General features: G+C 41.3%; 2 protein-coding genes across 4 annotated transcripts in view; both read right to left on the reverse strand.

Moving 5' to 3' along the window:
• Positions 1–360: 360 nt before the first annotated feature.
• Tmem242 (transmembrane protein 242) overlaps positions 361–25,315 on the reverse strand; it is a 42,206-nt gene continuing 17,251 nt past the window's right edge. For all 3 annotated transcript variants that reach the window (XM_029566731.1, XM_008839424.3, XM_029566733.1), the window contains one exon: positions 361–754. In XM_029566731.1, coding sequence (XP_029422591.1) covers positions 656–754 — 99 coding nt within the window. In that variant the 3' untranslated portion in view covers positions 361–655. The remainder of the gene's footprint in view (positions 755–25,315) is intronic.
• On the reverse strand, positions 11,279–12,712 carry LOC103739303 (L-lactate dehydrogenase A-like 6A). Its single transcript, XM_008839641.3, has one exon. The coding sequence runs from the start codon at positions 12,701–12,703 to the stop codon at positions 11,615–11,617; it is 1,089 nt and encodes a 362-aa protein (XP_008837863.1). The 5' UTR covers positions 12,704–12,712; the 3' UTR covers positions 11,279–11,614.

Here is a 25,315-nt window from a genome sequence, read left to right on the forward strand (position 1 = left end):
CTGCCACTCTGGAGACTGGCCCACAGAATCACATCTTCCAAATTCTTAGTCATATGCAGATAAGAAAAGCTCTTAAAACTCATTTAATGAGATACACTGAGGTTCATACTATTGCTGTTAGGAATTTGCTTATATTTTCTTAAGATTTATTTTAAATTTTTAATTGTGTGTATTTAAATTTTTAATTGTGTATGTGAGGGTGTTGGATCCTCTGGAGCTGGAGTTACAGGCAATTGTGAGCTGCCCAGTGTGGGTGCTGGTAATGGACCTCAGGTCCTCTGCACGAGCAGCACACTCAGTGGCTGCTCTGCCGTCTCTCCAGCCCTTATAAAGATTTTCCATCATACTTTCATTATCAAATTTTTTTAAGTATGAAATACAGTTTATTGTTACAAACAGAAGTACTTCCTTTGGGATCCTTCCAGAAGGGGAACTTAGCCCAATAATTACTGTTTTTACATAGTTGTCTTAACTTTGGGGAAACATCCCCTCCCTGCACCCTAGACAGAGACACACAGAAAGATGGCTTCGGATGCGGTCCGTGTTCATCAACTGTCTGCATGCATCTCTTGGAGGAGCCGCCTCAGTCCTCTCTCTGATGTGGTGTCTCCACACCACCCTTCCTGCAGCATTCTGGCACTCATCCAAGCCCATCTCATTTCGATTTTAATGCCTCCTCCCACTCCACAGCTGATTCAGAGTTCTTGGGAATTGTTGGAAATATAGATTGCATTTTACTTCGAAAGTCTTTCATCTAGAAGGAAAAAGAAAAGGCATCAAATGTCAAAAGAAGGGAGAAACAGCAGGGGCCATTAGAGGCAGCATCTTTGCTGCACAGAGAACATTCCCCAGGCACAGACTAGGACTGGGGTGGGGAGGGTTCTCTACAGTTGTCAAATCACTGTAACCACTATTTGCATTGGTGATGGTGGTGAATATCTCCAGGACTCACAAAAAGAGTGCTGTGTCAAAAACACCAAGCACACCCTCCACAAGGAACTCTGCATAGGCTTGTTTTGGAAACCAGACACCACTCAGGTCAGGGTTTGAGTATGCAGAGCTCTTTGCCTTTCCAGCTGAACAGCTTTCACAATAAATGGGGTGTTGGATTGTCAAGCATAAGCACGAGCAGAGCTGCTTCCCATGGTCCCATCTCAGTGATTTGGAATATGGTCAGCCATCAGACAGGAAGAGGTTGGGAGGCACAGCCGTGGCCAGGCCGGAGGGTGGCTGCTCCATCCCACCACCTCTTGGCCTAATTTTCTTCTGTCTGCTTTATTCTCAAATATTGTGTAATTTACTTGTTCCCAGGGGCATAAGTAACTGAACCATTAGAAGGAATCACACCTGAAAGAAGCCAGCCAGAGAACACTGCTGAGCCCCGTTCTTTTCAGTGATAGGCTGTGGAAATGGACCCAGAGCACGCATTTATGTAATAAACAGGGTCTTCAGTTACTTCAGACAATGGGGCTCCACTGGCTTCTCAAGCTTGTATTATTTATGTTATATGGATAGTGTTTATCTCTAATATGTATTAGGGAAAGTCATACACAAGTCAATGGATTATTCCCCAGCTTAATGATGCCCTTGAAAAAAGATATAAGGATCATAGTTAAGCAAATCTGGACATAAATATACCACGTTCCATGAGAATAAGTCACAGCCATTGCCACAGAATGCTCCTTCTGCCCTCTGTCCCCAAAGTTTGGTGAATACAAAGCATTCTGGGACTAGACTGTCCTCCCAGCAGGTCATGTCCCTCCAAAGTACAACTGCCTGACTGCTATCCAGGACTCTCCCTGCAGCCACTCTGGTTCTTTGAATTAGAAAGACAAAGTGCCTTGAAAACTTTTGCTCATGTGCCAGCTTTCACTGAAAATGACTTGTAAAGCATGTGATACACAACTCTCCTCATTTATTTCAGATCACAAATGTTAACCAATAACCAATGTCCTCTACTTCTGGACTTGGGGATTATACTTCTCCACTCCTTGAAGTTAGGAAGCCATGCGACTAGTGAGCGTGAATAAGGAAATGTGTCACACCTAGACTGAGCATCTAACTACAAGAGTCCAACTCTTTAGGCCTCCTTCCATTTCTCATTGCAATTCTTGGAACTTGTGTGGTCACAGTGGTGCCTCAAGGTCAAAATAGACTGAAGGACTGAGCCAGCACATGAGGGGAGCTTCCCAAGAGGGCTGCCTATATCGTCAGTGGATTCTGCACAAGTCAAAGCGAAACCTTTGTCAAGGCACAGATTTAAAGAACATGGTTTTGTATGTGTACGTGCACATGTGCAAGTGTGTGCATAGCATGTGAACCTCAGGTACTGTTCCATGAGAGCTAGCCACGTTGTTTTTTGAGGCAGGGTCTCTCACTGGGACCTGGGGCTTGCTGATTTATATAGGGAGCTGACCAGAGAGCTCCTGGGATGTCTGTCTCTGCCGTTCCAGTGCTGGGGGTTGTGGGGATTGAACTCAGTCCTCATGCTTACATGGCAAGCACTTTACTGAGGTATCTCCCCAGCTCAAGACTTTTTTTTTATTTTAGCTCTTGGTCTGTACTGGCTAAACCAGGAGGTGAAGAGAACCACAGACATACTCTGCTGTCCTCCACTAGTGCATCCATTTGCCTGAAATATGGTTCAATAAAAGCTCAAGGGCTAGATAAGAAGAAACAGAACTCTTCCACTGAGCTCTCAGAGCCCATTAGAACCTCTCAACAACTGAACATGTCCCACTTTCAAGGTGCTCAGCCCATCATTAGTTCCTTTTTTATGACAATGCTTCCTGGGGAAATCAGAACATTTCTAAATATTCTCAATGAGATAAGTACAGGAGATCTGATCAGCACAAAAGGGTCAATGTTTTAATGGGAGGATTGCTGTCTATTTGTCTATTGTGTTTATTTGGTAATATGGACTAATCAGTACTGGCTTGGTTTAGAGAGTAGGTACTGATAGCCTGCTGATACCACAAGGATAAAAAGATGAAGTGTCTGAGCACACAGTATTATTTAACTATTCAGTGGTACTAGGAAGGATAATATGGAAATTTTAAATCTCAGCTTCCCATTTTGAAAATGATTAATATTACCATTTAACTAAAGGGCAGGGAAGCATTTTCATTTTCTCCTGAGCGTTCTGTATCACATCCATAAAGTCTAAAATCTGTAGTCAAGGCAACTGATTTAGAAATTAAAAGTGAACACATAGCATAGTATGTTTTCTGAGAAATACACAGTCCTTTAAGCCTTCATTAAAATCGCCAGGTTTCTGACTGGAGTCATCTGGTCCCTCCAATATTAAAAGAGAGAACCTGAAGCCTAGGCCAACCAGCTTTTCATACACAATCAGAGAACAACCAAGGTACATCAATCATACAAACAGAATCAGACTTCAACTCAACAAAGGAAGGTTTGAGTTTCATACCAGACTCACAAGCAACAAAAGAAATCCACATGCCAAAACCACCATGAAAAAATAATATGAAAAACTAAAATAATATGTTCACACCAAATACCACCAGTCCTATGGAAGAGTTCTACAATGAGGACCCCCTAGAGATAACCCAGGACACAGAATTTAAAAGAACACACAAACAGCTCAAAGAACTAAAAGAAAATAGGGATAAACTTTGAGCTGAATTCACAAAAGAGACAGAAATATTAAAGAAAACTCAGGCTGAAATGAAGAAGTGAAAAACCCAATAAGCCAATTAGAAGCAACAGGAGAAAGCCTCAGCAATAGCATGAATGAAATGGAAAACAGAGTATCAAGACTGGATGACAAAGTTAAAGAATTGGACTTATAAAAAATTAGAAAAAAACATGAATGTAATATACAGGAAATGTGGGACATCATTAAAAGACCAATTTTATGCATCATAGGCATAGAGGAAGAAGAATCTCAAGTAAATGATATTGAGCAGATCTTCAACAGGATTACAGAAGAAAATTTCCCCAAAGTAAGGAAGACATACCCATACAAGTACATAGAACACCAGATAGGCAGGACCAGAAAAGAAACTCCCCATGGCACATCATAGTAAAAGCAGTAAATGTACAGAACAAAGAATACTGAAAGCTACAAGAGAAAAACAACAAGTCACAGAGAAAGGAAAACCCATCAGAATTATAGCTGACTTTTCAATGCAAACCTTGAAAGCCAGAAGAGCCTGGACCAAAGTGTTCCCAGTTCTAAATGACCACAGATGCCAACCCAGAATGCTTTAACCAGCACTATTATAGTTGAAGGAAGGGGAAATAAAAATCTTCCATGACATGAATAGGCTGAAAGAATTCATGTCCACCAAACCAGCCCTTCAGAGTATTTAAAGCAATACAAAGGACTGAGGAATGGAACGACTATGTTCAAGGGGCAACAGAAAGAAACCGGATGAAGGTATAATTGTGGAAGCACAAAATTAGACCAAGAATGCAAACAGAAATGAAATGGCAACCAATACACATCTTTCAATAATAACTTTTAATATCAATGGCCTCAACTTGTCCTCAACCAAAAGATGCAAGCTAGTTGAATGGATTAAGAAACAAAATCCATCTTTTTGTTGTCTACAAGAAACCCATCTCACCTTCAAGGACAGGCACTACCTTAAGGTGAAAGGATGGAAAAATATATTCCAAGCAAATGACACTAAAAAACAAGCAGAGGTTGAAATTCTAGTATCTGATAAAATAGACCTCAAACTAAAACTAATCAGAAAAGATAAGGATCATTCTGATCAAAAGAACAATTGACCAAGAAGATAATTACAATCACGAACATATATGCACCAAACTCTGGTGCACCCAATTTTATAAAAACAGTATTATAAGACTTTAAGACACAGATTAACCCCAACTCAGTAATAGTAGGGGATTTCAATACCCCACTATCTCCAATAGACAGGTCAACTGAACAAAGAATAGAAAGACATCTGAATTAAATGACTCCACAACTAAATGGACCTAACAGACCTCTACTAAATATTCCACCCAAGCACCAAAGAACAACCTTTCTATTCAGCAGCCCATGAAAGTTTCTCTAAAATTGACCACATACTAGGACACAAAAACAAACCTCAACAAACAAGAAAAAAACTGAAATAATTCCATGCATTCTATCAGACCACAATGCAATACAACTTAAAATCAACACAAAAGAGAAGCTCTAGTAACTACATGAACTCATGGAGATTAAACAACATATTCCTGAATGATGAATGGGTCAAAGAAGAAATTAAGAAATAAAAGTATTCCTGGAACTCAGTGAAAAAGGTAATACAACACAACAAAACCTCTGGGACAATTTAAAAGCCGTCCTAAGAGGGAAGTTTATAGCTCTAAGTGCCTATATTAAAAAAATCAGAAAGAGCAGAAATAAGTGACTTGACATTGCAACTCAAGACTCTGGAAAGGCAAGAACAAATTAAACCCAAACTGAGAAGACAAGAAGAAGAAGAAGAAAAAAAAATCAGAGCAGAAATTAATGAAATAGACACAAAGAAAACAAACAACACAACAACAACAAATCACTGAATCTAAGAGCTGGTTCTTTGAAAAGATAAACAAGATAGACAGACCCTTAGCCCAATTAACCAAAAGAAAAGAAAGAATAAATCCAAATCAATAAAATCAGGGATGAAAAGGGAAACATCACAACAGACACACACACACACACACACACACACACACACAAAATCTGGAACATTATGAGAATAAGTGAAAAACCTATATTCTATTAAGTTTGAAATCCTAAAATAAATGGCTAAATATTTAAATTCATGGGAACCACCAAAGTTAAACCGAGAAGAGATCAAACAGCTTAAACAGTCCCATAGCAAATAAGGAAATTGAAAGAGTAATAAAAAACCTCCCAACTAAAAAAAGTCCAGGCCCTGATGGATTCACAGCAGAATTCTACCAGACAGTTAAAGAAGATCTAAAACTAATACTGCTTAAAATATTCCAAAAAGATAGAAACAGAGGAAGAATTCTCAAATGCCTTCTATGAAGCCAGCATCACTCTAAACCAGAACTCAACATTCTCAAACATTCTCAACAAAAATTCCCCCAAATTTTCAACAAAATACTTGCAAACCACATACAGACACACATCAAAAAGGTCACCATGATCAAGTTGGGTTTATTCCAGAGATGCAGGGATGGTTCAATATACATAAATCATATAAATGGATCCAAAGATAAAAAATGATCATCTCAAGAGATGCAAAAAAAGGCCTTTGACAAAAGTCAACACGCATTTATGTTAAAAGTCCTTGAGAGAACTGGACTGGAGGGAACATACCTCAACATAATTAAAGCTATATACAATAAACCCATGACTAACATCATTCTAAATGGAGAAAAACTGGAATTCCATTAAAATCAGGAACCAGACAAGGCTGTCAACTATGTCCACTCTTTTTTAATAGAATGCTTGAAGCTCTTGCTAGAGCAATAAGAGAAGGAAATTAAAGGAGTACTAACTGGAGAAGAGTTTACATAATCCCTATTTGCATATGATAAGATATACTTGAGAGCCCAAAAATTCCACCTGAAAGCACCTAGCAATGATTAACATTTCAGCAAAGTGGCAGGTTACAAAATCAGTCTACAAAAATCAGTAGCCTTTCTATATACCAGTAACAAGCAATTGGAGAATGAGTACATGGAAACACTCCTATTCACAATAGCTCAAAAAAGAAAACAAAAAAAAAACATAGGAATAAACTTGACCAAAGACATTAAAGATTTCTACAGTGAATTTTTTTTTGGGGGGGGTCTTTTTGAGACAGGGTCTTCCTGTAGCTCCAGCTGTCCTGGAACTCACTATGTAGACCGTAGACCCCTTGAACTCACAGAGATCCGCCTGCCTCTGCCTCCCAAGTGCTACCTGCCTCCCAAGTGCTGGGATTACAGTGAAAATTTTAAATCTTTGAAGAGTTTGAGGAAGACACCAGGAGATGGAAGGACCTTCCATGCTCATGGATTGGGAGAATATGGTGAAAAGCAATCTGTAGATTCAATGCAATCCCAATCAAAATCCCCAAGACATTCTTCACAGAATTAAGAAAAAAAAAATCCTAAAATTCATATGGAATCACAAAAGACCCTGAATAGCCAAAGTAATCCTTAAAACAAAGAGCAATGCTGGGGGTGGGGTGGGGGTGTTACCATACCAGATCTTAAACTATATTACAGAGCTATAGTCATAAAAACAGCATGGTACCGGCACGAAAACTGACGCATAGATCAATGAAACATAATTGAAGACCCAAACACGAGTGCACAAAATTTCAACCGCCCAATATTTGATAAAGGTGCCAAGAACACACACTGGAGGAAAGACAGTATCTTCAACAAATGGTGCTGGCAAAACTGGATCTCCACCTGTAGAAGAATGAAACTGGACCTTTATCTTTCACCTTGCACAAAAGTCATCTTCAAATGGATTAAAGGCCTCAAGGTGAAACCTGAAACTCGTAAACTGTTAGAAGATAAAATAGGAAGTACCCTACAAGATATAGGTGTAGGAAAAGGACTTTCTACATCAGATGTCAGTTGTTCAGGAATCAAGTTCAACAATCAACAAGTCGGACCTCATTACACTAAAAAGCTTCTGTACAGCAAAAGAAACAACCAAGGAAGTGAAGAGAAAACCAACAAAGTGGGAGAAAATCTTCACCAGTGCCACATCTGACAGAGGATTAACATCCAGACTATGTAAAGAACTCAAAAAAACCAGAATCAAGAAAACAAATGACCCAATTAAAAGATGGGTTATGGATTTGAACAGAGAGTTCTCAAAAGAAATAAAGATAGCTAAGAAACACCTTAAAAAGTGTTCAACATCGTAATTTTGGAAACACAAATTAAATCCACCTTAAGAGTTCATCCTACTCCAGTTAAGATCAAGAGAACAAACGATACCAAATGCTGGTGGGATTGCAAACTCCTGCAACCCCCATGGAAAGCACTGTGCAGAAGTCTTTAAAAACTAAAAAATGAACATCTCATATGATCTGGTTATACCATTCACTGGCATATACCCCAAGGACACATCCTACTGCAAAGATACATGTACATCCATGTTTTTTGCTGCTTTTTTCACAATAGCTAAGAAGGATCTAAATGTCCTTCAACTGATGAGTGAATAATGAAAATGTACTACATTTACACAATGGAGTTCTACTCAGCAGTAAAGAAAGATGAAATCATGAAATTTGCAGGTAAATAGATGGAACTAGAAACTCTTATACTAAGTGAACAAAGACTCAGAAAAACAAATGATGTATGTTCTCCCCCATTTGTGGATCCCAACACCAAATCATTATATATATATATCCTGTGAGTACATTATCCTGATGTAACTGCAGGAGCAGGAAAATGGAAAGGAACCAGGGAGGTAAAGAGAAAGAAGGAGCCTGAGAGAGAACAGTAGGAGACAGGTGTTACCAAGGGAGAAATGGGTAAAATGGGAGTATTTAAATAGGTGGTGAAGAGGGAGGGTTATACAAGGAAAGGGAAGTCTTTCTTCCAGAGTGAAGTGTGTGTGTGTGTGTGTGTGTGTGTGTGTGTGTGTAGGGGGGAACCATAGGAGAGAGGTATTACCAAGACTAAAATGGGGAAAATGGGGGTACTTAACTGGGGGGCAGAAGGAAGAATGAGACAGGGAGAGAGAGGAGAGAGATAAGGCTTAGCTCATGTGAAAAAGTAGAGGGAAATGTTAATTAGTTCAAAAGCCTACTGAAAAATTACACATAGAATATCTCTACATGAGTCCATGTGTATAGCTAAAGGCTATATAACAAGAAACAGTGCCAAACAGGAGAAATCTCCCTTTGAGTAATTGGTCAGGGTAGTCCAAGAGACTCCCAAATTACACAGGCTATTGCCACAGTCCTTGATTGCCTTCCAGAGCGTGAAGGTAATACCCTATTGCTGAAGACAGGACATACTTCAGACATACTTGGAACAATGGAGTTGAACTGACCTGGAAGCCACCTCCCTGAAGGCTAGCTTTCATACTTCTGGAGGACACTATGCAAGCTCTTAAGAACATCAATTTTTGGTCCAACCTGAGCTTTAAGGCCTAATAACCACAATGATTAGCACAGAGAACTATATTGGGGCAGTAGTGGCACTTTTATCTTGGGGGTAATCATCAGCTATCTAATTAGACTTAAACTCATGTGTGGTATTATAAACATAGCCAAAAATACACATGGCTGGAGAGATCATAGCTCTTAGGAAAAACCCTAAGGCGGTCACATCCCTAGACAAATTTGTACCATGCACTACATGTGAATCCTTATATTTACAGACAAGTGTCTTAGTTTGTTCTTCATTGCTGTGACAAAATACTCTGACCAATACCAACTTGGGGAGGAAAGGGTTTATTCAGCTTACATCTCCCACATTGCAGTTCATCAGGGAGCCCAAGGTAGGAACTCAGGGCAGGAACCTGGAAGACTTGCTCCCCTGGCCCTGCTCAGCCTGCTTTCTTATGCCACACAGGACAACCTGCCCAGGTATGGTACCACCCACAGTGGGTTGGGCCCTCTCACATGACTCAATCATCAAGAAGATGCCCCTCAGACATGGCCATAGGCCAGTCCAATAGAGGAAATTCCCTAATTGTGGCTCCCTCAACCCAGGTGTGTCAAGTTGACATTAAAGCTATCCAGCACAAGTATCCCAGTCACCACTCATCAAAGAAGCTTCTTTTGTAATAGAGCCTATTAGAGTTCCACAACTGGTCACACGCAGAGACTGAGCATCCATGAAATGCCCAACCCTAAGTGACACATCTACAATGGAACCTCTGCACCTATCTCATGAAACACAGTGGAACAAGGCATATAGAGACTATGAATGCATCCCTCAACTCTCATCAATGAAGCTCCTTCATGTAACAGGGGGCAATGATCACAAAAGTCCATATGGCCAAAGCATAGAGAATAAGTCTGTAGAATGTGCGTTCTTGGACAGGACTCCTATATTAAACTTCACCTACCCAGGGCCCAGGAACCATTACAGAAGAGGGGGCACAAAGACTGTAAGAGCCAGGGGAGTAGGTGTATGACCATATGGAAACAGAGTCTTACGGGCTCCTGGGACCTTGCTCATATGAACTTACAGCAATGGTGTCAGCATGCACAAGAACCATGCAAACTCAGACAAAACTCCAGCAGAGAACTGTGGAAATGGGCAGCAGGCCGCAATCTTACAGAACTATTGGCCACTGATTACTGCTGGGTGAGGGAGAGTTGATCTTCTTTAAGGAAGAGACTCTAGATAGGCTGACTAGACCCCAGTGGATGAACCTGCACTGAGGGACATCTGGGGACACTAACTTGACTCAGTAGACCTTAATATAAAAGAATGCATGAAATCTGGTGGAGGGTAAGGATGGGGGAGGGAGTATAAAGATGATTAGGATGTTGCATATGAAATACACAAAAATTCAATAAAAATATTCAAAATAAAGCAAAATATAATGGCCAAGTCTTATGACAGTGAGTTAGTAGGAAGCAATTCAAAAGCTTTTGTTTTGTGTTGACCTCTTAGGCCAAGGCCCACTGTACTGCTAAGACTCACTGTATGGCCCAATCCAGAAAGAACATTTTACAACATACATTTTAACTTAACACAACACAGGTCGTGCTCAGAGGCACGTCTAAAGTGCCCTCACTGAGTCGGGCTCTACTCTTGGTATCCACAATCTCAGGAATGTTTCTTGTTTCTGCCAAGTCACTGACCGACTCTATCACCTCTGCCAGTCAGACTTTAGTCTACATGTGACCACCACGGTTTTCATGTTAACCCCGTAATCCTGCTTCACAGGCATAGGGAATCCATGATCAATTTACCTTCTCCTCCTTCTTGCCTCTCCCTCTCCTCCCTTCCTCTACCTCTCCTCTCTTCTCCCTCCCCCGTCTCTAAGCAGCCACACTCCCCATCTCACTAGGTATTTTTTAAAAAATATTTTTGATGTGTGACTGTATTGCCTGCATGTATGTGAGTGCACCCGTGTCGTGCAGTGCCACAGAGGTCAGAAGAGGGCTTCAGATTCCCCTGGAACTGGAGTTAAGGACGGTTCTTAGCCACCATGTGGGTGCTGGGAATCGAACCCAGGCCCTTGCCAAGAGCAGTCAGTGCTCTTAACCACTGAGCCGTCTCTCCGGCCCCCTATGTATTTTAAATGGCTTAACTTGATAGGCTTTTCCTAGAGAATGAAGGCAGTCCCAAAGGATCAATTATAAAAACTGTGTGAACGTACTTTTATTTTTAAATTGTAGGAGTTATGTAAAATGGCATAGAAGTGAATATAGGTGTAGCCTAGTCAGAATGAATCAGCACACATATCCATGTACTAATGAAAGGAATCAACATCTTGAACGCATCACCAGCCAACATAAGCATCAGTACTTCAAGGAACACCAAAACAATCTTCATTGAGGTCAGCTGGAAATTGTAAAAGGTAAAAATTATCTGGTATCTGGATCCTAAATTACAGGGTCTCTCAGCTTTTAGAAATTGGAGTTTGCCTAAGACTTTAGCATATACAATCTCCTGTCTGTCATCTTGTCTTCAATAACTTTAGAAGGGCTTAAAACTTGAGCGCCTTCTGAATTCCCCAAAGCGTTTCTGCACTCTCCTTCAGCTGGGCCTCCTCTGCGGGGCTTAGCTTTATCTTTATAAGGTCTGATATGCCATTTTCTCCCAGGATACAAGGAACGCTGAGGAACACGTCTTCCTTTACTCCGTAGAGACCCTTAACTATGGTGGAAACTGGAAGTGTTCTCCTGAGATTCTTCAAAATACTTTCCGTTATATCAGCTACAGACAGGCCAATGGCCCAATTAGTGTAACCTTTCATTTTAATAATTTGATAGGCACTGCCAATCACTTCTTTGTGGATAGTTTCCCAGTGCTCGGGATCTTCTTTGGTTCCTATAGCTGAGTTCAGATCTTTCAGGGGAACACCAGCGATGTTCACGCCACTCCACACAGGAACGCTCGAGTCTCCATGCTCTCCAAGGACCCACCCGTGGCAGCTTTCGGAATGGATACCAAGCTTTTGCCCAATCAAGAAACGGAAACGAGCAGTATCTAGAGTGCAGCCACTTCCAATAACACGGCTCTTCGGTAGCCCACTCAGCTTCCAGGTCACGTAGGTTAAGATGTCCACTGGGTTGGAAACAACGATAATTTTGCAGTGGGGGCTGTGCTTGACAATGCTGCCGATCATCTCCTTGAAGATGACGACGTTGCGCTGGACTAAGTTAAGGCGCGTTTCTCCTTTGGCCTGGCGTGCCCCCGCGGTGATGACCACGACCGCCGACTTTGCAGTGACGTCGAAATCTTTGCTGTAAACAATATTGGGCATTTTCAGGAAGATGCTGCCGTGCTGAAGGTCCATGACCTCCCCCTTCAGTTTGTTCTCGTCGACGTCCACGAAGGCGACCTCGTCCGACATGCCTTTCGCTAAGACGCTGAAGGCACAGGCCATGCCCACCGACCCAGTCCCTATGATGGAGACCTTGCTGTGGCGAACAGGCTCCTCGGGGCTCCCGTGCTGCATGAGCTGACTCTTCACGGTCCCCACGCTGTACGCGGGGCTGAGGCGCCACCAGGCCCCGCTCAGGGGAACCCGCAGCCCCGGCCCCAGCCGCAACGCGCCCACCGCCCAGCTCATGGCTGCTCTGCGCAGGGAGTCCCGGCCGGAACGCCGACCGTTGGGCCCAGAGCCGGCTCTGCCTCCCACTGCGGCTGCGCGCAAATCCGCCCCCGCCCAGTCGGGGCTGGTTCCAGCAGCTCTACTCCCTGGCCGCCAGGAGGCTTGATGCAGTGCTTCCTAACTCCAGCGCCGGAGTAGTGGGTTCGCTTACAAGCACGTACTCTTTAAATGTGACACGTGTGACAGGCCAACCCAGACCCCCGGAATTCCTAGTTTTCTATTACCGTGTGTCCGGTAAGCATGCTTCTGTCAGCCACAGAGGAAAGAAGGTTAACTTGAGCCACAACAAAGGTGGCTGTGCGCTCTCTCCCACGAGCCGGCTGCACCTTTCCCCAGCGCGGTGGACAGTTAAGCTCGGGGTCTGTGTGTCCGCCGAAGGGCCGGCCTTTGGTTTAGGAAGGCATTTACTGCCCACGCATTCACCCTAACCAGGACCCACACCTAGGGAGGTCAGCAGGGGTCTGACAACGGGCACTCCGTTCATACTAAAAGCTCAGGGGACGATTCGGCAAACCCCTCTCTCCTGCCAAAGGAAAGCCTGTAACTGAGTTCTAATTAAAGATAACAAAAAAGTCCCCAAACAAAACAGAACCACCCACCACACTTCTCAAGGAGAAAGATGCTTCCGCTGGCCTCTAAGATAAGGAAATTATCTCTGCAATGGTCTTAAATGACAATTTTCAACCAATGCCCAAATCAGATTGTTGACTGAACTACAGACAGTACAGCCTGGAATCAGTGTACCTAACTTCCTCTGCACATTTCTGGACAGCCTGTGAACTAACTTCTGAGGCAGATGCAAACTTTACTTTTGATGATAAACCCAATAAACTACCAAAGTCCTAGGAAATATACTGGCAGTTTCTCCCACCAGCACATAATTCTGATCCTGTAATCATTGCTTGAATCATTCCTCTTGGTAAGACAAAAATATACTCTGGGATGTGGATCCTAGGTGTATGTAGCCCTTTCCTGACCAGCAAGATTCCAACTTTAGATACTGAACCCCAATGAAATAAATAATTTATAGCCAGAACTTGATAAGCTACTTCTTCCTGCCACTGGAATGCAGTCCAGAAAAAAGGAACAGTAAGTAGAGCAGTTTGGACAGCTGGGAAAGTGTGGCAGTCAGCAGGGTTCCTCAACCCTTGTTGAGCATACTGGTGGTGGTTACCAGTTTTCTAAGGCAGGACAGTTGGTTGGATGAAATGGAGCCACTAGTTTTGTAACACACACAAGTCTGAGAGCCCAAGATACATGTACTCTCCACCAGCAGTCAGATTTATGGTAGCGATCTGTCAAATTAAAAACTGAATTTAAAAAATGATGTTTATTGAATGATGGCCAAGATTTTAGAGAGAAAAACTTAAAGAAAATGGCCAAAAATTTTTTGATAGCTATCATTTCTTTTAGTGCAACTCTTACTTGAAGTATTTTAACCTGACAACTGTTCCCACCTTTGTTCCTTTGACCAGCCAAGTCATTTTCTAGGATAAGTGCTCTTAAGCATGAAATTCAAGGACATAAAGAGTCTTAGCTGGATGGCTTCTAGCTACGAAAAATTTTCTTTCTAGAGATTGAACCTTTTCAGAAATAAAGTTTCTACGATCCGTGCCTCTTCAGTCTTTCCCCTTAGCCACAATTAAATTAATTTCAAGGGGAAAAATAACATTCCAAAATAAATATACTCCCCGAAAAGCAGCTTTTCTATTTACAGTATCAAAAAAGCATGAGAAGGATGAGATGTCCATGACCTCTAGACTACATGTAGGTCTACTCAAGGGTGTTGAAAGCCAGATACAGCCAGAGAGCTCCCTAATGGCTTTCCATCTTAGGTGGCTCATTATTCCTTTGAATTGGAAACGTAACTCAAATTATCTATTCCAAATGCAACGCATTACAGATGATTATACCTTAGCAATTTTAGTTACACCACTTAGGAGAGAGGATGTAGGAGATGAAGGCCAGCAGCATGTCTCTAGACCAGGAACAGTTGCCACCCAGTCTCTCCAGAATCATTCCCCCTGGACCCCACTGCAAGCTCCTGGCTCCCTTCTGTTGGGAGACTAGTTCCAACACTATCCCCTTATAGACCTTTGCCAACCCTCCCAGCAGAACTGATTTTAAAATCCTGTGTCACTACTGTACTTTGTACCTCTCTCATGACAGAATTTATTACAATTAAATGTAAACTACTACAAATGTGTCAGAAAGGAACCACCCTTGTTTAAAATAAGCACATCTGTCCTCTAAACAGCTGGACACATGAATTCAGTAATTGTATATGGAAAGGATGAGTAAGGTGAGCAGGAGACAGAAGGGTGGGCCTGGAGAAACTTTCTGGTGCCGGAGTGCTCCCAGCAGAGGGGATAAAATGGTTGCGGCCCCTCAGGGGTTCTTTGGAAGGCTGATGAAGAAATTTCAAAGAAAACAGTGGATGGGCTAAAAGATGTGTGACCAAAATTCCCAGAAAAACTGCATCTCGAAACAGCCTTCTGAGAAGACTGATCAACTGATTAGAAGTTCAGTGATTGTGGAGAGTTTGTAATGTTGTAGGTCCAGAGCCTAATTACCATTTATCTTGGGCCATCTTTAGCTCCCTAAATAGCCACTCCTTGCCAACCTCTGTTGCCAGCTTAACATCCTGTGACTAACAGAAAAAAACCTTTTGGCATGTATTAACCTAACAAAACCCAGCTTCTACCAACCAAAAGGCTGGGTGTCATCAGAGAGCATCTGAGGCCTAGAGCTGAGATTTCTCTTTTGCTGTAACGGCCTACTTAATGTTTCCACCAGTGCATTGAAGTGTCTTGATTTATGACTTTTTCTTTGTTCTGTTACTATAAGAACTGCATGAAGCTGTTACTACATTGGAACATGGAACTTGGGGTAACCTGAATCTGTTCCCATGGTCACTCATATTCGGCTCCAGAATAAACTATCCCCTATACTTTTTGAGGTCAGAGTTCTGCTTTTATGTTGAAAGATATCTTAACTCTTTTTCAGAGCTAAGTCATTTTCAAACCTTTAACAGATTAAAACATGCAGCAATGAAATCTGTAGTTCTGGAAACAGCAAAATCATATGCGATAGCAGAGAATATTTTAATTCTTTGAAATTATTTAAAATGTTTGGTTTGTTAGAAATCCTGAAAATAATCAAGAGAGGAAATCCTTAATGCAGAAAAAAATGATGCAGCACAAGCAGTGCTAGGGTGGGGTCTGAAAGAGGCTGTCAGGCCACTCAGCAGCCAGGACAGCCTTTTACAAACATAAAACCCTAAGACGACAACTGTAGGTTTGTTTTTTGTTTTTGTTTTTTAATAGCAGGCTGTAAATGTGTTCCTCATAGAAACTAAAAGAAATCCTCATGTGGGTCCCAGAACCTGAAAGTATTTTCTTATTAGCAGGGCCAAGGAATTTTGCCTTGAGTCTCATTATGTAGCACTGGCTGGCCTGGAACTCACTATGTAGACCAGGGTGACCTTGAACTAACAGAAATCAGCCTGCTTCTGTCTCCCAAGTGCTGGGATTAAAGGCATGTACCATCACAATTAGCTTCTTGTTTTATTTTGTTTGAGACAGGGTCTCATTAACATTTTTTTTAAAGCATCATCCTATACATAATTTTTGATTCAATGTAAAAGAACAACTTATATTAACCATCAAGAAGAAAAAAATTTAAGGTGGCCCAAAACAGGAAAAACATAATTTATTACTGTGTATGGCTCAGCCAGTAAAGGTGATTGACGCTAAGGCTAACAACCTGAGTTTGATCCCCAGGATCTACATGGTAGAAGGAAAGAACTGACTTCTGAAAGCTGTCTACACACACACACACACACACACACACACATACCGCCCCTTAATATACAGCCAAAGTTTAAGCGCAGGATAACTGCTGTAGATGTTTCTGCTCAAGAAGGGAGATTATGTAATATATAAATATAATTTAAAAACTTAAATCATATCTAAGAATTGAGATTTAATTCTATACGATAGATTCTAATAGCATAGATGTTATTTTACTAGTTCACTCTGTTTGTTCTCTGTGATTGGATTAATGGATGTCACAGTGCAGTCCTTAAAAACTAATTTTGGCCCACCAAAAGACATGAAGAATATGTGCATGAGGTAGAGACTAGAGTTAACTTTATAAACTCGAACTGCCCAAATATGTTGTAAAGGTTAAAAACATTAGTTGCCCAAGTCTCTGTCTGGTTCACGAACAGAGTCAACAGTGAGGAAGACAGGGTGGAGCAGGAGAAAGTGCTCTAGGGATGTAGCTGGCGAGGAAAGGCTCAGAGGCTAGGAAGAGTATGTCTCTCCTGCACCGCCAGAGTATGTGACAGAAAGCTGGACTCTCATTCCCAGTCACACTCACCATATGAATGAGACGGTTCTTGTAGGTACCTGTCCTATGTACTGTGAGACGCTCAGCAATGTTCTTGGCTTCACAGCAGTATTACTGGGTATGACAACCTGAAATATCACTAGACACTATCATATATGTTCTGGGGTGTGGCAGAGGGACAGTATCACATTCAGTTAAGAATCAATAAGCCAGGCCAAGCATAGTAGCTCTCCCCTTTAATCCCACACTCGGAAGAGGCAGATGGATCTCTGTGACAGATCGAGGTCAGCCTGGTCTACATAGTAACTTCCAGCCTAGCTGGGGCTATAGAAAGTCCCTGTCCCTGTCTCAAAAAAAAAAAAAAAAAAAAAAGGAATTAATAAACTAAAGAATAAGCAGAGGCAGGTCACAGAGAGGCCCAGAAAAACTATTAAAGGAACCCAGACTTTATTCTCAAGGGAAAAGGGATCCCTGATATGGTAGATACAATTGACCAGATTTAATTAAACTAATATTTAGCGGACACCTAGTGATGGGCATGAACAGGCTACTTACTGTATCTTAGACCAGACAGTCTGGGGACACTTCTCTGAGATGAAGCAAATTTCAGTTGAAACATTGGACAGCAACAAAAAGCCAAGCATACAATGACCTGGGCAAAGTTAGGATGAGTTTGATTAGCCAAAGCCTCTTGAACTGTGGGTGGTGACCTCACATGGCACTGCATAACTGAATGGAGGAGTTGTGAAAAATTAAGGAACAGAAAAAGATTTCTGAATGCTTGATGACCCCAAATTAATTCAACACAGGCTTAATGAATCCCAGGTGCTTTTGGCAGAACTTGCCTATGTAGCATCAGGTGACTTCACTGCAGTCTTGGTTCTGAACACACAACATTTGGTAATATAGTTTGGACACAGGCAGAGGTCTGGGGAGATGAAGGCCCAAGCATCCTGGTAGTAACATGGTGAGATGCAGTCATGAATGGCAATCTGCTTTCCCTCCAGGTGACTTTGAGGATGCCGCCATTCAAGAGTGACCCAGGAGGAAGCTGCAGGCTGAGAATGACGGACAGCCCAGTGGGAGGAAGTACCATGATGCCTGCAGCATATCTAAGCACTAGTGTTCAGACCAGTGGGCCTGGGCCTGAAGCCCAGGTAGGAGTGAGGTCACCCAGCAGTTGGAGTCTGTGGAGAAGAAAAGATGAGGGCCAAGGAAAGGGCCTTAAGCTTAAGTGTGTGTTCATACAGCAGCACCAGTTCAGAAGTGGACAGAACCATCAGTAAGAGCCAAACTAGAATCAAGAGAAAGAAAAATAAGAAAACAATAAAAGCCTAGACTCTTTTAACACAAAGGGCAAACAATAACTGACGAAAGTCATCAAGAAAAGGTTAAATTATATTTAGCACAATTTACACAATTTTAATTAGCGAATTTATTTTTGAAACAGTCTCCCTATATACCTCAAACTAGAGGTATATAGGGAGGCCTTTGCCCCCCAAGTGCTAGGATTATAGGTATAAGCTTACTATACTTAATAAAAACAAAAGAGCTGAGAAGCTGGCTCAGTGGTAAATGGCCTGAGGAACAAGCATGAAGACCTGAGTTTGATTCCAAGCACCCAGATACAAAGCTAAATGCAGGGGCTGGAGAGATGGCTCAGTGGTTAAGAGCACCAGCTGCTCTTCCAGAGGACCGAAGTTCTGTTCCCAGCACCCACTTGGCAGCTAACAACCATCTTTAATTCCAGTTGCAGGGGATCCAACACCCTCTTCTGGCCTCTGCAGGCACTCCATGCACATAGAACATACACATACATGCAGACAAAACACCCAAATACATACATAGTTTCTTCTTAAGTTTGTAAGAACTATTTCAGTTAAGAAAATTCAATTTGAGAGACCATTTCTTGGTATACTGACACAATAATTATATGTAAATCTATTAACATGTGAAATTTGTTTCAGAGTTTTAACTCTGTGACTAATCAGTAGTAGGTGGCTTTTGAAATGAAGCTTAAAGGGAGGCAAGCAGTATCAGATTTTCTGTTCATGGTGCTTTATTTAGAAAGAGTTGCTCATGTGAATCCAGTTTGCTAAGCTTAGTAATCAGGACGAAAAAACAAGTGAAGTCAAGGATACCTTCCTCCTATAGAACACTTGGACTGGGAATATTTTCGCAATGACAGCCTGATTTGTGTCAGGCCTCTGAACAGGAAGGGCCTCACAGCACCACTTATCCATCCCATTAGTCGGTGCACACTCCCACTTTATAAGATGCTTTGAGGCTCAGTTTTACTTAGAGAAGGAAGCTGGTGGGTTTTTAAAGGAGTATTTTGGCACTGTGCCCAAGCAGCATGTCCCTTGTCCCTGGGCTTAAAAAAGGTACACAGGTCATTATCTCCCACTTTACACTGAGCAGACCATGTGATTCCATCTTCTATCACCAAATTGCCCCTCCACACTTATAGCACATGCTTCTCGGCACTTCGGTGAAGCCAGCAGAGCTGCTGCAGTGTATGGGAAAGGAGGGTCACAGCAACGTTCTGTCCCCTCAGACTGGAACTTAGATGCGCAGTGCTACTCCAATTCATTTTAAAGCGATTCCTGGAAAATATTCCTCAATCTGCAGGCCGTCTGGAAGCCTAAGAGGTTGACAGATGAAATTACCCCAACAAGGTCATGGTGACTCTGCTCTGGCAAAGACTCATGGAGAGGAAGTGAGGCTGAGTGTGCCGATGCATGGCGGTCAGAATAAGAAATTAGCCCTTCTTCTTGGCCACAGAGCTTAGACTGCTCAGAAGCAGGCACGTTAGATTAGGCCATGCCAAAATGGCTGCCATTAAACAACTGGCCAGAAAACAGACTTGTTTTTAACCTTTGAACTGAACCAGTAGAAAATATCTGGCACTTAAAAAGTCAATTTCCCTTCTCTGAAAACTTCAAAGTTAAAAACTTGTCTTTCCACAGCTTTACTTATTATGGGGTTAGCAGTTTCGTTTGAGATGAGTAAATAAAACAGCATAGGAATAAATGTACTTAGAAGAGATGCCGGTGAAATACATCTCTGTACTAATGAGATATCGCTGATTATTAACAAAAATGACAAAGAAACAACTTGTTTGCAGTTAATAAAAGCCCTCACAATTGTCATAGTGTACAGAAGTAAGTCTAAAATACTAACATAAAAATGACGTCTTAGCCTGGAGAGATGCTCAGTGGTTAAGAGCACTGGCTGCTTACAGAGGACCCAGGTTCCCAACACCCACATGGCGGCTCACAACTGTTCGTAACTCCAGTTTCAGGAGATGTGATGTCCTCTTCTGGCCTTTGTGAGCACCAGGCAGGTATGTGGTAAACTTACATACATTCAGGCAAAGCACGTATACATATAAATTAAAAATAAATAAAATCTTTGAAACAAATTATGCCTTAAAAATAAAAGATAAACCAATTAAAAAGAAAAATATACCTAATAGCAGTCACACACACACACACACACACACACACACAAAAAAAAAAAAAAAAAAAAAAAAAAAAAAAACCTTGAAGAAAACACTTTGTTTGTTTGTTTGAGACAGTCTTGCCCTATACCCATGCTGGCCTGGAACTTACTTTGTAGCCTAGGCTGACCTCAAACTCTGCACCCCTCTGCCTCTGCCTTTCAAATGCTAGAATTGCAGGTGTGCACCACCATACTAGGCTGAGAAAATACATCTTGTTAGTTCGAGTACACCCAATATTGTCCTAGAAGAAACATATCCCATCCATTGGTCTCTGAGAAGGGGAAATCAAATGCCCATTTCAGAAAATCTTAAAATACCTGCTTCATTTACATGTTTTAACTTTTGTTTTTTAAAGAAAAGGAGGCCTGGGCTCTTGAGGAAGCAGCAACCTCTATCAGCAGAAGGGGAGGCAGGGCAGGATTTAGGGACCATGGTTATCCCCATCCAAGCCTTGATAGCCATTGTGGCACAAAGAGAGACACAGTTTAACAATGATTTTCCCTATCTATCAGATTGGCAAAAATTTTCAGAGAAATAGAAGCCACAAATGGCCAGGAGCCAGGAAATATGTAGGTAGCCTTACCTTCTAAACCTCTCTAGAGTCCTTTAGCAACTGATATTTAAAAAAAAATTTTTTTAAAATACCCTTTGGTTCAACATTAGCATCTTCTGTCCTTAGGACAAGAAAAGCACAGTAAGATGTGTGTTTCACAAGTTCATTATGTTATTTAATAGTGAAAAGTTAGTCACTGGCAGGGGACTGATTAAGTAGATTATAGTATGCATCAGAGTACTATATAGTCATTAAAGTTGATTAAGATTTATACACTCTGTGGTGTGACAGCCCTGAGAAAAGATTCCAGAACAGCATGTCCACGTTGGAGCAATTGCAAAGGATGCTGTGGATGCCTTCAGAAAAACACACCAAGTCTAAAAGGTCGCCCTACTCTCATTAGTGACAATTCCATAGGATTTTTGAATTTTGTTTCCTTACTATACTTTTCTACATTGACATTTTCAACAAGCATTTTTACAAAAACAATGAAATGATGTTTGCTTTAAAAAAAATTCGTTCTACACAGTAAAATGTACACACACACACATACACACACACACACACACACACACACACACAAATTCGTTCTACACAGTAAAATGTACACACACACACACACACACACACACACACACACACATGCCCCAATGTACCAATATATGTGCAATATTTTGGATCTTGAATGTTCCCCAGAGATGCACAGGTTCAAGGCTTGACCCAGGAGAAGTGCTATTAGGTGGTGAAACCTTGGGAAGGAGAGCCTTGTGGGGGAGGTGCAGGGGGCGTGTGCATGCTGTGCAGGAAAGGTTGCCTCTTCTCTGCTCTCCAACAGGTGATGCATGCAGTTCTGTCCCACCTGCAGGCCTGCCACTTCTCTCCATCACCCTCTCTAGAAGCTGAAAGCAATGGGGTCACTCAGTCATGGACTGGGACTTCCAAGCCCATGCACAACATAAATATTAATTACTTAGGTACTTAATTATAACAAGAGGCAGCTGACTGATACAATGTATAAAGATACATTCCTCCTTATCCCATGGTAAAAAAAAAAAAGCTTAAACTTTATTCATTTGTTTAAAATTAAATCTCAAGGCTGGAGAGATGGCTCAGTGGTTAAGGACACTGGCTATTCTTCCAGAGGACCTGGGTTTGGTTCCCAGCACCCATCCATAACTCCAGTTCCAGAGGATCTGTCGCCCTCTTCTGGCCTCCATGGGCTTTGCATGCATATGGTGCACTTACAAACATACAGGCAAAACACTCATGCACATAAAAAATAAATAAAATCTTTAAAATTAAATCTCTAGATAATTTAAATTTGCCATAACTAAGAACATTATTTGTGACTTTTATTATAATAGGTGTTTTAACGCCTGTGAAGGTAAGTTGTAAATTCTAAAGTCTTCCTCAAACAGGCATCACAAACATATTCTATATAAGCCACAGGGAAGGACAGCAGGGTGATGGTTAGGCTTTGAGATGACAACAGACAGAACAGGACCACAGGCAGAGAAATGCACACTCTTCTGTAAAGTTCTAATCATATCAATCAAGAAATACTGAGATATCTAACATTTCACTATCTTTTTTTTCAGAGCTGAGGACCAAACCCAGGGCCTTGCACTTGCTAGGCAAGCACTCTACCACTGAGCTAAGTCCCAACCCCAACATTTCACTTTCTAAGAAGAGAAAAAAAAAGAACAAGGTAGTCTAGCTCTGAACAAGCTAAACCTCTTCAGAAATTCCTCAACTACTACCTACTCAACTACCTACTGTGAGCAATAAAAGGGTACCAATTCACACTACCCAGTGTGCACGCTCCTGGAATCATATGCATAGCTGGCTTAACCAGGGACCAGGAATCGACAGCAAAGGACCACCTTTTCTTTTTTTCATACTTAAGGTACTGTGATGAAATATTACCTTGATCATACTCAAATGATAAAATACCATAATTCAAAATAATCAACAAATTCATATGACCCAATCAAACTGTACTCTCTGGCCCAATTACTGGTTAGGGCCTCAGGGTGGATGGTGGCTGAACTTGCCGTAGGTTCTACACAAGGAGGACAAACCCTGGGCAGAGTTGGTGTTTTAAGCCAGCTACCGTGACAGCTTCCAGTGGCTGTCCTTTTTGGGAAACTGATTAAATAACACACCATGTGTAAGATATGAATTTATCTTTAGACCTTCTGTATTAGGAAGACTTCTCTGTAAAATAAAATTTCCTAATAATTATGAGTAAACAGAGTAAAACAAAAATGTTCTAAGAAACTGAAGTTTTGATTTGAGCAATTTAAATACGTTTCCTTTTAGGCCAGCAGATGGAGCTGTGAATGAAAACAGGCAAGATGCTCACAAGCAGCCACTAGATGGCACCCGTTATTTGGGCAAGGGAGAGGAACTGGGTGTACAGCTGGGATGCAGCACAATTCAAGGCAAGGATCAATATGTGACAATGGAACTGTTGTTGATCTACCACATTACCTAGAAATGCCCATCTCGCCTATTTACTGGGTGCACAGACTTGGACCATTTCTGGTCATCTGCTGAGATTATTGTCCTAAGTGGGAGAAAAATGGCATTTCCTAAAATGAGGTAAGACATAGTGATCCAAGTTCATTCATCCTCAGGTCAGCCTCCTACTGGCACTAAAACTCTCCTTGCAGGAATTCTCCCACACTGCTCTCTAGAAGTCTAGAGCAGAGTTTGAGAATTTTCTAGGGGAGCCCTTTCTCAGCACAGAGCCAGCTCAGCATAGGTCCACAAGTGACTTCTGAATGAACAAATCAACAAATTAACAAATACTATTCACCTTAAAAACACACCCTTGTGCAGGTATCAGTGGGATTAGGTGAGGCTTCTCAGATGAGCAGATCAAACTGATATGCCTAATGACCTCTGTATTGGGAGGGACCTTTTTGTAAGACAAAAAGATGCAATATGAAAGGATTTCACATATTTTCATATTCAGTAGTGCCAACTAGAAATAGTTTTCCTCTCTCAAATATTTTACTTATGTAACAATTCTCTTATTAGTGTCATAAAATTGCTCATGTCTAGAAACTAAAACAGCACAGTATAGCTCATTAAGCCAAATTCTCAAGAGTATAATAACCTAATTTTGTTGGTCTATGATAATTTAGATTGATTCAGTATAATGACTCTTCTACTCATAGACTATTCACATTTTCACACCCTACACTCTTAGCCCAAGTGTGACCTACAGCACTAAGCACTGGAACACCAGCTGTCAGCACCACATAGCCAAGGAGAAGCACTAACAGCTATCATTTTTACAGGAACAAGAACTTCACGTCTCCCAAACAGACCGCAGACTAGTCAGGGAATTCTGAGTTCCTAGGTAGCTGAGCTTTATTTTCAGTAAAAATTAAGAAAAAGCCTTATACAATTGTTTTAAAAAGTAATATTGTTACTAAAGTAGTATTTTTAAGAAAATTAAAAATTTATCCATAACCAATTAATTTGTTCGCATATTTCTTTTTTTAATATTTTATTTATTATTTTATGTGTATGTGTGTATTGTCTGCATGTAGTTTGTACAATGCCCGTGGAGGAGAGAAGAGACTGTCGGATCCCCTAGAACTGGAGTTACAGACAGTTGTTAATGCCATGTGGGTGCTGGGATTTGAACCCAGGTCTTCTGCAAGAACAGCCAGTGTTCTTAACCACTGAGCCATCTCTCCAGCCCCCATATTTCTTTTTTCAAAAACTTTTCTTTTAATATTTAAAAAAAATTTTTTTAGAAGAAGCATTTCATTACAGCTTTAACATACTTAATAACAGTTTCCAGAGTGAAAATACCTCTCTTTCAAAAGTGGCTATAAAATTTTTAGGTTAGCTGTTGAATTAATACAGTTATATAATATTGAACTCAGTTCAAGCCCTGTAAGACATTAAATTGAGTTTTTAACCTTTAAAAAAGATCTCCATTTCATTTTTAGGATATATTGCTCCTTACAGAAAGACTCATTGTTTTTGCTAATAACAATGAGATGCTGGCGCTTGCATCTCCAATCTGTATGTATCTGACTATTACCAGTCATAATTGATGCACTTGGATCCTTGGCGCCTGTGTATGACTACAAAGTCATCGAGCAAACTTCAACGGTATTGTCCACCACCTCAGATC

Source organism: Nannospalax galili, unplaced genomic scaffold (assembly GCF_000622305.1).
Source record: "Nannospalax galili isolate Female #2095 unplaced genomic scaffold, S.galili_v1.0 scaffold211, whole genome shotgun sequence".
Classification (NCBI taxonomy): domain Eukaryota; kingdom Metazoa; phylum Chordata; class Mammalia; order Rodentia; family Spalacidae; genus Nannospalax; species Nannospalax galili.

Excerpts from the sequence above, each read along its gene's own strand:
- LOC103739303 (XM_008839641.3), bottom strand. The coding sequence starts at position 12,703 with ATGAGCTGGGCGGTGGGCGCGTTGCGGCTGGGGCCGGGGCTGCGGGTT.